The 17,553-nt window shown below is 45.5% G+C and overlaps 1 protein-coding gene across 1 annotated transcript in view; it reads left to right on the top strand.

The window, feature by feature from the left end:
- LOC126035377 (uncharacterized) overlaps window positions 1-16,905 on the top strand; it is an 80,226-nt gene extending 63,321 nt beyond the window's left edge. Inside the window, exon 2 of the mRNA XM_049793916.1 lies at window positions 15,290-16,905. Within this exon, the coding sequence (XP_049649873.1) occupies window positions 15,363-16,043 (681 nt within the window). The 5' untranslated portion in view covers window positions 15,290-15,362 and the 3' untranslated portion in view covers window positions 16,044-16,905. The remainder of the gene's footprint in view (window positions 1-15,289) is intronic.
- Window positions 16,906-17,553: the final 648 nt, after the last annotated feature.

Raw genomic sequence — 17,553 nt, 5'->3', positions numbered from 1 at the left:
CACCTGGGTAAAACCATGGCTGCGCATATTGTCTGGTGTGGTAAGAAAAGCTTGATACACCAACATCTGTGATAGATGATGAACCTCAGTGATACATTGTAACTGAGCGTTCCCTGATGCGAAGGTTCCAGTACCCATCAGCATCTGTGTGGTTACTCCCCATAAGGGATCTGTTTGTTGTTGTGGTGTTGCTTGATCCCTATCACAGAATGTCTCCCAATGCCGGAAAAACACTAACATTTGGGCGGGTGCCAAAACCAAATGTGCTAGCTGGTTAATATCTTGAGGTATCAGTGTATCAGCAGAAAAAATGAATTGCAGTATTTGGTGAGTTAATGCAGATTTGATTCCATACTGACTCACAGCATTCCTTAATTTCTCAATGACCTTCCAGTCAAACGCCTCCCATTTTTTCTGTCCATTTGGTGCAATAACTGGGAATGCTTGGAGCACAGTCCCTTCTATAATGGCCTCTTTTATTACACCCCTCCAATGTCTCTGCCTTTCTTCTGCAGTGGCTATTACAAGCGGCTCCGCGTCTATCGCGGGCGCAGTTGGTTTCACCGTCTCTGGTCCAGCGAGGCGGGATGGATTAACGGGCGGTGGCGCGGACGGTTTTGCCCGGGGGCCGGCCGCGGCCGCGGCTGGCAGCGGCCATTCCATGGCCGGCTGATACGCGCCGCTGCAAGTGGGCGGAGGGGTGGGAGGGAAGGCAGGGGAGGAGGGAGGGGGCGGGAGGGGAGGGTAGGAGGGTTGAGGCGGGGAGAAGGGGGCGGGAGGGGGCGGTGGAGTGGGCGGGAGGGGAGAGGCCGAGGGAGGGGGCGGGGAGAAGGGGCGGGGAGAAGGGGGCGGGAGGGGGCGGTGGAGTGGGCGGGAGGGGAGGGGCCGAGGGAGGTGCCGGAGGGGGTGGTGAGAAGTGGGGGGAAGGGAGCGGGACTGGTATACGGCCAGAATTTTCATTCTCTTGCCTTCTCGGTTCATCCTTTCGGGAGGATGAACATTTCTCCCTCACTTCTGGCTCTCCCGACCGTACTGCCATTTTTTGTAATTGGTGCACCACCTCCCTTAGGAGCTCTTCCGACCGTACTGTCAGTTTTTGTAATTGGTTCACCACCTCCCTTAGCTCTTCCATCACACTACCCGATGGAGATGGTTCCCTCACCCCCAGAATCTGTTTATCCGCATTAGTCACCCCCGAGTCTGTCGGGTTCGGATCTGTCGGGCGACAATCGGCCCCCCTAATTCCCCTGTTTCTTGTGGAGTAACAGACGGGGGAATTTTTTTGGCACCAACGGCCTGGCTGGTTATAGGCAAAGGCTGCGTCTGTGCAGGTGTCTCTGCGTTAACAGAAATGGATGTCGGGGGGGTGGAGATAGTTGTGTAGAGAATGTGCCCCCAACTCCAGCGGGGTAGGCTGACGCAGCAGCTGTGGAGGCAGCAGAGGGGGTCACGGCCGCGTGGGCAGTGGCGGCTACCTCCAGGTCCGCCCTCATTGCCTCCAGCATGTCTCGAATTACTTTCCCGAGTGCTGCGTACTTTTTCATCTCCTTTACCTTACCCCCCTTGCCGTTAGCAACGTCCCACAGCGCCTTGCCTGTTTTATCCCAGGTCGCTTCTTCAAAAGCAACATTTACATTTGGGATAAGGTCTTTCTCCCAGGCCCATAAAAGTAACCCCTTTAATACAGAACTATCAAATTTCAGTCCTCTCTCAGAGAGAAAATTACGAAGGAGCTTTAGGATTGCTTCCTGCCTTTTGTCCAACCCCATCTCCTTCTCCGACCGCTCACCTAATCAGGGCGAGATTCAAGCTTCCGCGCATCTCCTCATTTTCCCAGCTCAGGGCGAGATTCAAACTTACGCGTGTCCCAGCTCAGCTGAAGCTCACGTCGCGCTTCCCAGATTAGCTGAAGCTCATGCCATCCTGCCGGGGCAGCAGGAACACTCTCGGACGGCTCCTCCTCTTCCTCTTCGGTTCAGCTGCACCAGAAATTCCCATAGAGATGATAAAGTGCTGATCTGAGGGTCCCTGTTCGGGCGCCAAATGTTGCGGAGGATCCACAGGGGAAATCACGCACAGACCAATGTGATCAAGTGAAGTCCATTTACTACAACTTTTAGCACCGTTATATACCTTATGTGCTTGTGCACGCGCCTTATACAATACTCTAATTGGTCCAATACCCCGGTTCACGCGACACTATCTTATCCTCTATTGGCTGTGCAAGCTTCTTCACGAGGTGTCCAGCAGTTACTTATCTCATTCTTCGGCATCCAGGAGTTGCTTGTCAGGCTCTTCTTATCTTCCTTTTTCCCAGCGTACAAGGGCACAGCGTCCGTGTCTGCTCCAGCACTTTGTAAACTTATGCTTCGTTCCCACCTAACGGATGGATTGCTCACATGCCCTCGCCCAGCCAAGAAATCCTCAACAATGCATATTAAGCTATATCAAGTTTAGTATATTGACTACATTGTCATTGTTTAACCCCAGCCAGCAACTAAGCACCATGCAGCCGCTCACTCACTCCCCCCCCATCCAGTGGGATGGGGGAGAAAATCAGGAAAAATAAGTGAAACCCGTGGGTTGAGATAAGAACGGTTTAATAGAACAAAAAAGAAGAAACTAATAATGATAATACTAATAAAATGACAACAGTAGTAATAAAAGGATTGGAATGTACAAATGATGCGCAGGGCAATTGCTCACCACCTGCCGACCGACACCCAGCTAGCCCCCGAGCAGCGATTCCCTGCCCCCACTTCCCCGTTCCTATACTAGATGGGACGTCACATGGTATGGAATACTCCGTTGGCCACTTTGGGTCAGGTGCCCTAGCTGTGTCCTGTGCCAACTTCTTGTGCCCCTCCAGCTTTCTTGCTGGCTAGGCATGTGTCATGGTTTCAGCCCGGCCGGTAACAAAGGACCACGCAGCCGCTCGCTCACTCCTCCGCCCCCCTCCGGTGGGATGGGGAGGAGACGGAGGAGAGAAAAGAAAAAGAAACTGGAACCTCGAGGGTTGAGATAAAGACAGTTTACTGGGACAAACACAAAAAGATTACAACAACAACAACAGCACTAATGAAAAAGTATACAAAATGAGTGATGCACAGTGCAACTGCTCACCACCCGGGACCCGACGCTCCGCCACTTCCCCCACCGAAAACAGAGACCACCCCCGGCCCGCTCCCCATTTATATACTGAGCATGATGTCACATGGTATGGAATAGCTCCTTGGCTAGTCCAGGTCAGCTGCCCCGGCTATGCCCCCACCTCCCAGGTTCCTGTAAAAATTAACTCTATCCCAAGTGAACCCAGGACAGCATGAGAAGCTGAAAAATGCTTGACTTGAGTCTAAACACTACTTAGCAACAACTGACAATGTTACCGAAATCCGGAATAAAACTCCTTAACAGCAATAAGAAGTTAAGAAGCAGGCACTTTATTGCAGCGCTGGGCACACAGGAGATCACTCCACCTAGTGTGTGCACCTCTCTGGTTTAATCATGCTGGTTAAATACACACCTGTTACACATATTCACTAAATTTCTGGGAAATGTCATACATAATCATCAACTGTCCATTAAATCATTAGCATATGTAAATGTCCCTTTACGCAGGCACGGTGAAGTCTCTGGTGGTCTTCAGAAGCCCTGTGGTGGTCTTCCATAGTCTTCCTCACTTTGCCCGATAGTTGACCACTCTTTTGTGATTCTGCGCAGTACGATTTTCACCATCATGTATTAGATTTACATAAAAGTACATTCAATGTGTAGACATTCGTCTGATCACCCCGTGGGACTCGGCACAGGGTCCACCATACCCTGGGCCACAGAGCACTGACACCAATATGAGGATGCTGCAAATGGCGTTTATTCAACTGCGTCACGCCCTTATATACTGTCTGTCGGTCATCCCGCCTCCTTTAACCCTTCTCTTTCCGTACATCGCGAGATCTTCCGAGCGCCAATCCCTACACAATGTTAATTCTTGAATTTAACGTTTCTAGTGTTTGGCCCTCAGTCACACCACCTTTTCAATATTCTTATACTAAAACATTCATTGGTTAATCTTACTTAATTCCACTAACTGTAATCTTGATCAAAGTGGGGTTTCTAAGCAACAGAACTAAGGTCCATAATGATCTCTCTTAGTTTCTTTGGACAAAACACTACAAACTAACAGATCGGTCGAAGTTTCTATGGTTAACTAATTTTAGACAATACTTATTTTCTTATGACTCTATACAGCACATTTTGTATGTTCCTAAGTTTCGATGACTACATTGCGAGCTTCAAACCCCTATATCCTACAATCTTTACCTTTTGATCAAACCCAGCTTATATAAAATTTTAACTTATCAGAATATTTGTAACAACAACATCAGTGTGTTATCAACATTCTTCGCATACTGAACTCAAAACATAGCACTGTAAGAGCTACTAGGAAGACAGTTAACTCTATCCCAGCTGAAACCAGGACATACATACACTGTATAAAATTAAACATAATTTCTCCTGACTCGCAGAAGAGACTTTTTTTTTTTCAATCTGTAGAACAACTGCCTTTAAAGATGGATCTTCTGCCCAGTTAACTCTGCTTCCGATTATGATATTCTATGAGAAAGAAAGATTATTGGTTAAAAAAAGCCTTTAAAAAGGATTATTCCTATTAAGATTTCTCAAAAGCTGTGTTTTTTAATTTTTAATTTGGAAGCCCTTGAAACTCACAGCAACATTTGAAATCAGTGGGATGGGGGGAGAGAAGAGAAAGGGAAGTATTGGTTTAGATCCTATTGTCAATACATAGGAAAAAATACATAGAAAAAAAATGGTGCTTTCATTTTTCTAGAGGTGCTGGCACACCATCCCTATTTTAAACATAGAATTTAGAGAATATATATATATAAATTTTTTTTTAAGCACATGAAATAAAGTTTGCCTCAAACACAAGATAACACAGTTTCTAACATTCTCAACTTGCCATTCTGGACTGAAAATGGGAGTTATTAAATTTAATCAAAGAAGATTTGTTCTACTTACAGCTCAGAAGACGTCAGGAATACAAAACAAAAGGTAATTCCAGGAATCTAATCCAAAACATAAAATGTTTAATTTCTAAATTTGAGATGTAACATTATTATCAATACAAACTAGTAGTAGATAAAGTATGCAACACAATCATGTGGCTCTTTCTGTCCTTGAAATTCTTCTGATCATTGAAATTCAGAGAACAGTTAATATCCTGTTGACGTGCGGAAAACAGACTCCACAATCAGTGAGATTGTAAAGTAGGTATGTTCATTCAGCGCTGGGCGGCATGGGGGGTAGTCCCACCAAAGTCGTGCACACGCGACTCGGCAGTTCGCCTCAAGTTTATACAGTCAGGTATTACATATTTACGATACGCCTATACATATGCATGACCTATCCCCGCTACATATTAAAGTTAGCTCCAAGAGGTCATTTCCATAGTCCCCTCCCAACAGCACCTGCACAGGGCCTCTTTATGGTGGTCGTCTGGTGGTCGCAGAGATGAAGACAGATGACTCCTCTTCATCACCGCTAGTAACCTCTTTCCTTGCGCAGGCTCAGTGATTTCTTGGTATTCACCCAAGCCGCAAGACCAGTCTTAGCTGGCTCTTGGGGCCTGCTCCTGCTTCGTATCAAGGACTGTCTCTACCTCATTGGCTGGTTCCTGGCACCAGCTCTTCTTATCAAGGACTGTCTCTACCTCAGCTAATTTCAACAATGTAAGGACTAAACATCATCTTTCACCCCCCTTTATTATGTCTACTGAGATTCTTTGACTCCTCTTGTCTCACTGTCTTCTACCTGAAGCCCTCCAATATGTTCTTTCTTTTCCCCAGCCTAAATTTTTTTAATAAACTTTGTGTATACTTAACTGGGATTTCATAAACCCATTCACAAGCACTGCAATTGCAATTCACTGTGCCTCCCATCTTTGTACTTAAGTCACTGATCTGTGGGTGTCAAGCGAAGAAAGCCAGGACAAGTCATAGAGTGAGAGGCAGAGTACCAGACTGCAGCACAGTGTACGTGATCTTTAGTAAAGCCCCTCTGAGCACAGGATGCTGCAGGAGGCCCTTCCTCCCCCTTCCGCATCATGAGGTTTTCTTCCTCACTTTGTGTGACCCCAAACTCCAGGTGACCTGCTAGCCAGCTGCATGGATATCGACTAGTCAGCAGCATCTGCTACATGGGTAACCAAGAGGGTGAAGGCTACACCGCTGAACAGTTTTGGAGACTGGCCTTGGCTGCAGGCAAAGGCTCTCACAACACTGCTGTAGGTGACAAGAGAGAAACGCATGTGGTCAGAAGGAGCAGTCTGGCTCACTGGTATGATGGGATTAAGACCTACTTATTTTTCCTAACCATGAGATTGGGAAACTGATTTGAGGGATGCAGGGGTGACTCTTAGTGTAAGGAAATATAGCCACTGCTGTGACAGACATTCTCCCAGAAGATGCATTATTTTTGTACCTTTAAGGCAACAAATAAATAGATTGATAGACTGTTTCTAAACTCCATAAATAATTATTCCAAAGAAGTCTGTGATGATTTCATACTTTTAGCCTTTAAAACAATAAAGTTTTCTTTTCATACAGCAGTTTTTTCATTACCATCATCACTTAAAGTTTTTAGAAAACACAATTTTGTTTGAAGTTACTTTTACTACACAGTATGTTATCTTGACTGTAATGCAAAACTGCAAACTTGCTTCTGAAAGCTATGGACACATTACCTAAAATACATTTTGAATTCATGTAGTCATCTCTCTTTGTAAGTTATTACATATCTTCTCTAGCATTTCATCCACTTCCATACTCACTAGTTCCTTCTTTTTTTTTTTTTTTTTCCATCATGGTATGAATTTGCAGCAGTTTGTCGTCCAGCTTGTTTTAGTACTGTTCCATTATCAGGAAAACAAAGCATTAAGAAGTAGTTCAGTGAACAGTAGAACCAAAGACATGCTTTTTCTTCACAGACATCTAAAGCACTTCCATTGCAATAACCCTAACTTCTCACTCCATCCCTTTCCTCCGATATACCTCAAGATATTCCTTTCACACAAGAGACAACACGTACATTGATACCAGGTAGCCACAGCACATTGACTAGTTCCGTGGCTGCTAGCAAAACAAAGTATTTTGTATGCTGTCTGCATTTCCAACGGACACAGACAGTAATTTGAACATCTCTCCTACATCCCATCTTTGGTTGTCACAACTATTATAGTCAGAGATGTTTAAGACCTTTTTCCTCTTTTTAAAATTTGATTGAAAGCAAGTTCCAAAGTCATACAAGGGACATATGGACAATGCCAGTGAATATTACTAGTTTTAATAGGAAAACAGGCTAAAAACTAGACTGAATAAAAACATTTAGGGACAGTTCATACATTGAAAGAATGCTGACACGGCATTCCTTCCCTTATTTCTGAAGATGTTACGGTGCTCATTTTTCCTAAGACGACAAATATTTCATTGTGCTTGTTCATTACTGTCAACATATACACCACTTCCTATGCATGAAACAAACATTTAACAGTTGTTAAAACTGTTAACAAACCTGGCCATATGGCAGTAGGAACATTCAAAAAACATATTTACCATAAATTCAGAAGAATGACTTCAAATCTAAATTTGACCCACTCTAATAAGCATACTGGATATCAACATATATATTATTACACAAGTTCTTTGTAATTAAATCCCCTCCTCTATTCTATAAACATTTCACAAAGGTGCAATCTGACAAAAAAACACAACCTTTAGGTGTTGTAGGACTGATTTAAATTACTAAATAAGGTGTAATTTGCTGGGGAGCTTACACTGAATAATAAAACATCACCACATTCCTTTTGAGTATCTTCTTGCATCTCTCGTTCTAACGTGTCAGTCTCATGCTCATGTAGACAACACACCAGCTCATTTTTACAGTACTTCATACTCTTTTCAGAAGTTTTATAACTGTATTGAGAGTTTTGTAGTTACTTCAGATGAAAATTAATATTGCTACAAGAAGCACTTTAAAATAGGAACCGTACATTCAAATATAAAACAAAGTCAATATAACTAACACACAGAGTATTTTCCTTTTAACCCCATTCAATTTCTGTTCCATCTCATGTGCTTGCTGAAAGAAAAAAACAAAACCAAAAAACTTTCCTAGACTCCTGTCTCCAATAAATATTGATAGATGCTAATTCAATCCACAAAAGCAGTGAAGGGCAGCTCTAGAACCAGACTTTCTTACATATTCAGTTTAAGTAATCATTTCAATAATTTTAACACCAGTAGAAAACACACCCTTTGGCCACACATTCAGCTTCAAATGACTTGCACATTCCTGTTACTTTCAAACCATGCCCCTGCCCGTATTGAGGTTGGCAGACATGCACAACAAGCTACAACTGACGTTTACCTGCTGAGATTCAAGTATTGCAGTGCTGAGCAGTATTATGTGTTTCATAGTTTCCAAGATCAGACTAAGGAAGGAAACACAGTTGCATACCTTAAGACCATTAATAAGCGTCAACAGCATAAATGTTTTAAACAGTTATTTGGATTAAACAAACAAAAAAAACAACCAAAGAAAAAAACCCCACACCATTTCCCCTAACACCAAAATAAAGCATATTTTATTTATTTATTTAAAAACTACACCCTTTCTTTTTTACAGTTATCATACTAAATATTGTTGTAGGGGCCAAATAGTCTCCTTACTTTCCCTCTCAGTTTCCCTAATGTTTCAGTTACATTTCCCTAACATTTCAAATCATGGAGCTTGGGAGGCATCAAGGAAGCCAAGGCACCTGAGAACAGCTAGCAATTGGAGCTCCTGAATTCTGGCCTGTGGCAGGAACATCATGGAGATGCACTGTTTTCAGCTGTATTTATGTCAGAAATTATATTCCTCATATTACACTTCAAATACATACATCCATTAATATCAGACAGGATATTAAATGTTCATTTTAAACATGTTTGAAACCTTTGATTCTTTTTCAAAGACATTAAGCTCCTACACAATTCATTAACAAAGGCAGCAAAATAGAGGCAAGGCTCTGTTAGGAGCCTGTAATATGTGCTCAGCTATTACAAGTGCAGGTAATTTGTGCATTAAAGACAAAAAAACCTCTTAACTACAAACAGTTCTCACTAGTGAATCAAAAATTATAATCTCTGTCATCGAAGGTTGGTTAATTCAGAGCCCAAATGTAAATCCACCCTGGGTATAAGTAGTCTGATCATACTGATTCTAGCCAGAAGGTAGACTGTATATAATCCAGTAAAAACTATAAGAAGAAAGCTTGCTCTTAAAAAAGGTACAATGAAGTAATGTAGAAATGTGTTGCATTAAACTGTGTCAAGTCATTTCCTTTCTAGCCATCCTTTCCCCAAAAACACCTTACCATGAGTCATTATCATTTTGTTTCACTATGTTTCTCAGAGCATCCATAAGCTGGAACCTGCATAGTGTGGGGAAGAAACATAAAACCGATGAGAAACTGAGAAGTTAATTTAGATAAATATCAAAAGAGATTTCCAAGGTTCCATTTATGTTTGCTTTCACATTGGAATTATACATATAAAATACTCAGTCATTTTTAAATATCACACTTCTTAAATAACAGGGCTTAACTCTCAAGACAAGAAAGGCATTGTATTGGGTTTGCGTGGCAAGGTTTTGGTAGCAGGGAGGCTAAAAGGGTGGCTTCTGTGAGAAGATGCTACAAGCTTCCCCCATGTCCACGAGATGGGTTGACCCTGGCTGAACACCATGTGCCCACCAAAGCCGTTCTATCACTCCTCCATCCTCAGCTGGACAGGGGAGAGAAAAATATAACAAAAAGCTTGCGGGTCGAGATGAGGACAGGAGAGATCATTCACAAATTATCGTCACGGGCAAAACAGACTCAATTTAGGAAAGTTAACTCAGTTTATTACAAATCAACCAGAGCAAGGTAATGAGAAATAAAACGAACTCTCAGAACACCTTCCCACCACCCCTCCCTTCTTCCCAGGCACAACTTCACTCCTGGATTTCACCACCAAGCCCCCCCAGCGGCACAGGGGGACAGGGATGGGGTTTATGGTCATCACACGTTATTTTCTGCCGCTTCACCTCCTCAGGGCGAGGGCTCATCACACTCTTCCCCTGCTCCAGCGTGGGGTCCCACCCACGGGAGACAGTCCTCCATGAACTCCTCCAACATGGGCCAGTCCCACGGGCTGCAGTTCTTCATGAACTGCTCCAGCATGGGTCCATTCCATGGTGTGCAGTCCTTCAGGAGCACACTGCTCCAGCGCGGGTCCCCCACGGGGTCACAAGTCCTGCCAGAAAACCTGCTCCGTGGGCTCCTCTCTCCACAGATCCACAGGTCCTGCCAGGAACCTGCTCCAGCACGGGGTTCCCACAGGGTCACAGCCTCCTTCAGGAACCCACCTGCTCCGGCGTGGGGTCCTCCATGGGCTGCAGGTGGATATCTGCTCCACCGTGGACCTACCTGGACTGCAGGGGGACAGCCTGCCTCACCAGGGTCTTCACCACGGGCTGCAGGGGAATCTTCGCTCCGGCACCTGGAGCATCTCCTCCCCCTCCTTCTTCACTAACTGTCCTGGTTTCAGCTGGGATAGAGCTAATTGTCTTCCTAGTAGCTGGTACAGTGCTATGTTTTGAGTTCAGCATGCGAAGAATGTTGATAACACTGATGTTTTCAGTTGTTGCTCAGTAGTGTTTAGACTATAGTCAAGGATTTTTCAGCTTCTCATGGCCAGCCAGGGCACAAGAAGTTGGCACAGGGCACAACCAAGGCACCTGACCCAAACTGGCCAATGGTGTATTCCATACCATGTGACATCCCATCTAGTTTAGGAACTGGGAAGTGGGGGGGGGCAGGGAATCGCCGCTCGGGGACTGGCGGGGTGTCGGTCGGCGGGCGGTGAGCTATTGCCCTGTGCATCATTTGTACATTCCAATCCTTTTATTACTACTGTTGTCATTTTATTAGTGTTATCATTATCATTATTAGTTTCTTCTCTTCTGTTCTATTAAACCGTTCTTATCTCAACCCAGGAGTTTTACTTTTTTTCCCGATTTCCTCCCCCATCCCACTGGATGGGGGAAGTGAGTGAGCAGCTGCGTGGTACTTAGTTGCTGGCTGGGGTTAAACCACGACAGTTCATTTTGGTGCCCAACGTGGGGCACGAAGGGTTGAGATAATGACAAACCTGGCCAGAGCTTGTTAAAACAAATTTGTTCTAAGCTTTCTTTATGTTGATTTATGTGTTCTTAGAGTTGTTGCTCTGGCTTTTAAAGCTCTGTTATGTATCACCTCGCTTACTGTATATAGTTCCTCTTCTACTGCTTATCATCCGTGGGAGGTGGATTTTTGCTTTGATGTATGGTATAACACTGGTTTATGGTATGATAAAGTCATCGGCTGTGGGATTAATCCAGTATTTGCACTTAGCATTGTCACCTTTATACAGCAGGAGCCACCTGTGGGAAATTATTAATAATTATACCATTTACCTTTCCTCCATGGAAAACCAGTCTATGGGTGGGGTACCTTTCTTCCCCTCTCCTTTCTCCTTCAGTCCAGTTACAATGGTGTTTGAGAATTTTGGAAAATTTGAATACTCCTGGGGTGTTGGGACTAGCACGGTCCTAGCCCTACTGCTAGGAATTAGCATACTTCTGAATGTGGTTCAGCTCTCGTTTAAGGTTAAACAGCTATTTAAGAAGATCACCCAGAGATGTGCCTCAAGGCTAGATAATTATGAGTGGCAGGGTGTGTGGGGTAGTATGGGCAAGTACTTAGAAAAGTGGGCACCTCCAATGTTTTGGAAATTCACCCCTGAACAAGTGCAAGATCCAGAAGAACTAGTAAAATATTTGGAAAAGGTATGCTGTCACCCTGGCACCTCCAGAGAGATACAAATCACTGCAACGTGCTGGGGCCTGGCCCATGCCTATCGAGCCCTGTTCGACATTACTCAGTACCCTCAAGGGGAAGAGAAAGTCTCTAGACCTAACAACAAAACGATGACTACCGTGGCCACCCAAACCTCGACAATGGGCGCTGCGGCCCCTCCAGGCCTAGCAAGGAGCACTGCTGCTACCCAAACCTTGGCGACAGACACTGCTGTTATCCAGAACCCGGCGAGTGATACTGCAACTGAACCAGAGGACCAACCTGGACCAGTATCGGTTGCCCCCGTACAGAAAAGGAAATATACAAAAAAATCAGTTCGCTTAGTGAAGGATAATGGTGAACCAGGGTCATCACAGGAACCGGAGGAAGAGGCAGAACCAGAGGTAATAACCCGGTCCCTATCCTTGAGTGAGCTGCGGGATTTGCGAAAAGATTTTGGCCGCTGTATAGGTGAGCATATAATCACCTGGCTCCTCCGATGCTGGGACAATGGGGCTAATAGCTTGGAATTAGAAGGTAGGGAAGCCAAGCAGCTGGGATCACTTGCCAGGGAAGGTGGCATTGACAAGGCAATTGGAAGAGGGACACAAGCCATCAGCCTCTGGAGGCGACTCCTGTCAAGTGTGAAGGAAAGGTACCCCTTTAAGGAAGATGTTATGTGTCAATCAAGCAAGTGGACCACCATGGAAAAAGGTATTCAATATCTGAGGGAATTAGCTGTGCTAGAGACGATTCATCATGACCCGGACAACCCACAATTACCCAAAGACCCAGACGAAGTCCAATGCACACGACCCATGTGGCGGAAGTTTGTACGGAGCGCACCATCGTCCTATGCCAACGCATTGGCAGTAATGTCCTGGAAGGATGAAGAGGCACCAACAGTGGAGGAAGTGACTCGCCAACTGCGTCAATACGAAGAAAATCTCTCCTCCTCCCTACAAGCCTGCATTTCGGCTGTGGAGAAGCTGTCCCAGGATTTCCAGCAATTCAAAAAGGATACGTCCTATTCCCCACCTGTAAAGACCAATGTCTCAGCTATCAGGAGGTGAGCGGTCTTCTGCCCAAGAGAGAGAATATAGAAGGTACACACCGCGAGGTGCCCTGTGGTTTTACCTATGTGATCGGGGAGAGGACATGAGGAAATGGGACGGAAAACCTACCTCGGTCCTAAATGCACGGGTACGTGAGCTGCGAGGAAAAAACACCACAAAAGGGGATTCTACCAGGAAAAATGCCGCTCCAGTTTCCAAACAGAGTAGAAGGGCTGACTTCATTTCCGATCCTCTTGAAGGGACTTCTGAGCCAATTCCTCGAGAAGTGAATACTGAATACTCTAACCAGAATGAGAGGGGCCCTGCCTCCAGCCAGGGGGAGGAAAGGGATAACCGGGTCAATTGGACTGTGTGTATTCGATGGCCTGGCACGTTAGACCCACAGGAGTATAACGCTCTAGTAGACACCGGTGCACAGTGCACTCTAATGGCATCAAGCTATAAAGGGACAGAACCCATTTGTATTTCTGGTGTGACAGGGGGATCTCAAGAGTTAACTGTATTGGAAGCTGAAGTAAGCCTAACTGGAAATGAATGGCAGAAACACCCCATTGTGACTGGTCCAGAGGTTCCGTGTATCCTTGGCATAGACTATCTCAGGAGGGGGTATTGTAAGGACCCGAAGGGGTATCGATGGGCTTTTGGTATAGCTGCCTTGGAGACGGAGGGCACTGAACAGTTGTCTACCCTGCCTGGTCTCTCTCAAGACCCTTCAACTGTGGGGTTGCTGAAGGTTAAGGAACAACAAATGCCAATTGCTACCACGACGGTGCACCGGCGGCAATATCGTACCAACCGAGACTCTCTGATTCCCATCCACAAATTGATTCGCCAACTGGAGACCCAAGGAGTGATCAGCAAAACTCGCTCACCCTTTAATAGTCCCATATGGCCAGTGCAGAAGTCTAATGGGGAATGGAGATTAACCGTTGACTATCGCGGCCTGAATGAAGTTACCCCACCGCTGAGTGCTGCCGTTCCAGATATGCTAGAACTTCAATATGAGCTAGAGTCAAAGGCAGCCAAGTGGTATGCCACTATTGACATTGCTAATGCATTTTTCTCAATCCCTCTGGCAGCAGAGTGTCGTCCACAATTTGCCTTTACTTGGAGGGGTGTCCAGTACACTTGGAATCGATTGCCCCAGGGGTGGAAACACAGCCCCACCATTTGCCATGGACTAATCCAGACTGCACTGGAAAAAGGTGAAGCTCCGGAACACCTGCAATACATTGATGACATCATCATATGGGGCAACACAGCAGAAGAAATCTTTGAGAAAGGGAAGAAAATAATCCAAATACTTCTGAAAGCCGGTTTCGCCATAAAGGAAAGTAAGGTCAAGGGACCTGCACAGGACATCCAGGTTTTGGGAATAAAATGGCAAGATGGACGTCGTCAGATCCCAATGGATGTGTTTAACAAAATAGCAGCTATGTCTCCCCCAACTAATAAAAAGGACACACAGGCCTTCTTAGGTGTCGTGGGGTTTTGGAGAATGCATAGTCCAAATTACACTGTGATTGTAAGCCCTCTCTATCAAGTGACCAGGAAGAAGAATGATTTTAAATGGGGCCCTGAACAACAACAAGCCTTCGAACAAATTAAACGGGAGATTGTTCATGCCGTAGCTCTTGGACCAGTCCGGACAGGAAAAGATGTTAAAAATGTGCTCTACACTGCAGCTGGGGAGAATGGCCCTACCTGAAGCCTCTGGCAGAAAGCACCTGGGGACACCCGAGGCCAACCCCTGGGGTTTTGGAGTTGGGGATACAGAGGATCCGAGGATCGCTATACTCCAACTGAAAAAGAGATCTTGGCAGCATATGAAGGAGTTCGAGCCGCCTCAGAAGTGGTTGGTACTGAGACACAGCTCCTCTTAGCACCCCGACTGCCAGTGCTGGGCTGGATGTTCAAAGGGAGGGTCTCCTCTACACATCACGTGACTGACGCCACGTGGAGTAAGTGGGTCGCACTGATCACACAACGGGCTCGCATAGGAAACCCCTGTGGCCCAGGAATTTTAGAAGTGATCACGGACTGGCCAGAAGGCAAAGATTTTGGAATGTCGCCAGAGAAAGAGGTGACACGGGCCGAAGAAGCCCCGCTGTATAATAAACTGCCAGAAAATGAGAGGCAATATGCCCTGTTCACTGATGGGTCCTGTCGCATTGTGGGAAAACATCGGAGGTGGAAGGCTGCTGTATGGAGTCCTACACGACAAGACGCAGAAACTGCTGAAGGAGAAGGTGAATCGAGTCATTTTGCAGAGGTGAAAGCCATCCAGCCAGCGTTAGACATTGCTGAAAAAGTGGCCAGTGCTCTATCTCTATACTGACTCATGGATGGTGGCAAATGCCCTGTGGGGGTGGCTACAGCAATGGAAGCAGAGCAACTGGCAGCGCAGAGGTAAACCCATTTGGGCTGCCACACTGTGGCAAGATATTGCATCCCGGCTAGAGAATCTGGTTGTAAAAGTACGTCATGTAGATGCTCACGTACCCAAGGGTCGGGCCACTGAGGAACATCGAAACAACGAACAGGTGGATCAGGCTGCCAAGATTGAAGTGGCTCAGGTGGACCTGGACTGGCAACATAAAGGTGAGCTATTTAGGGCTCGGTGGGCCCATGGTACTTCAGGCCATCAGGGAAGAGATGCAACCTATAGATGGGCTGAATATCGAGGGGTGGACCTGGCCATGGACGCTATCGCGCAGGTTATCCATGAATGTGAAACATGTGCTGCAATTAAGCAAGCCAAGCGGTTAAAGCCCCTGTGCTATGGAGGGCAATGGCTGAAATATAAATTTGGGGAAGCCTGGCAGATTGACTATATCACACTCCCACAAACTCGCCAAGGCAAGCGCTATGTGCTGACAATGGTGGAAGCAACCACCAGATGGCTGGAAACATATTCTGTACCGCATGCCACTGCCCGGAACACTATCCTGGGCCTTGAGAAGCAGGTCTTGTGGCGACATGGCACCCCAGAAAGAATTGAGTCAGACAACGGGACTCATTTCTGAAACAACCTCATAGACACCTGGGCCAAAGATCATGGCATTTAGTGGGTGTATCATATTCCCTATCATGCACCAGACTCTGGGAAAATCGAGCGATACAATGGACTGTTAAAGACTACATTGAAAGCAATGGGGGGTGGAACTTTCAAACATTGGGATACACATTTAGCAAAAGCCACCTGGTTAGTCAACACCAGAGGATCTGCCAATCGCAGTGGCTCTGCCCAATCAGAATTTTTACATACTGTAGAAGGGGATAAAGTCCCTGTAGTGCACATGAAAAATATGTTAGGAAAAACAATCTGGGTTACTCCTGCCTCAGGCAAAGGTAAACCCATTCGTGGGATTGCTTTTGCTCAAGGGCCTGGGTGCACTTGGTGGGTGATACGAAAAGATGGAGAAGTCCGATGTGTGCCTCAAGGGGATTTGATTTTAGGTGAAAATAGCCAGAATTAAACTGTATGATATTAGTTGCTAGATAACCCTGCTACTGTATGTTATCATTACTATAACTGTTATATGCTATATCCATAGTACTATAGTAAGAATCACTTGGATCAAGCAAGAAAGAACTGCGATAAAACTGAGCAAAACGCAATAGTGATGGAACCAGAACTGACTCCAGCATGCAGCAATCCAAAGGTGCACACCATCCTCCTGCTACGTCAAATGTCAGCTGCTCGTCACGCCACACTGAAGCCCAATTCTGCTCTACCGACTGAGAGGACTTTGCACCATTCCTCCTGCCCAGACAGACTGGTATGACAGATGGAGCCCAGACTCGGAAACTAAATGAACTCAACAAAAGTTTTATGAACATAACTCATGAACTAAAGGAATGATATCTCTGTGTGTGTGTATATATATATATCATTGTTCATATGTCTCAAAGGGATGGAAAAGTGGTGATGATTAATTAGGATGTATCTAAAGGTATGGGAACTGAGCATGACGTCAATGGTATAGAATAAGGGGTGGATACTGTCCTGGTTTCAGCTGGGATAGAGTTAACTGTCTTCCTAGTAGCTGGTACAGTGCTATGTTTGGAGTTCAGCATGCGAAGAATATTGATAACACTGATGTTTTCAGTTGTTGCTAAGTAGTGTTTAGACTATAGTCAAGGATTTTTCAGCTTCTCATGGCCAGCCAGGGCACAAGAAGTTGGCACAGGACACAACCAGGGCACCTGACCCAAACTGGCCAATGGTGTATTCCATACCATGTGACATCCCATCTAGTTTAGGAACTGGGAAGTGGGGGGTGGGTGGGGGGGGGGTGGGGCAGGGAATCGCCGCTCGGGGACTAGCTGGGTGTCGGTCGGCGGGTGGTGAGCAATTGCCCTGCGCATCATTTGTACATTCCAATCCTTTTATTACTACTGTTGTCATTTTATTAGTGTTATCATTATCATTATTAGTTTCTTCTCTTCTGTTCTATTAAACCGTTCTTATCTCAACCCAGGAGTTTTACTTTTTTTCCCGATTTCCTCCCCCATCCCACTGGATGGGGGAAG

The sequence above is a fragment of the Accipiter gentilis genome, chromosome W (assembly GCF_929443795.1).
Source record: "Accipiter gentilis chromosome W, bAccGen1.1, whole genome shotgun sequence".
Lineage (NCBI taxonomy): Eukaryota > Metazoa > Chordata > Aves > Accipitriformes > Accipitridae > Astur > Astur gentilis.
Note: the sequence above shows the minus strand (reverse complement) of the source record. Positions and strands in the feature narration are given on the sequence as shown.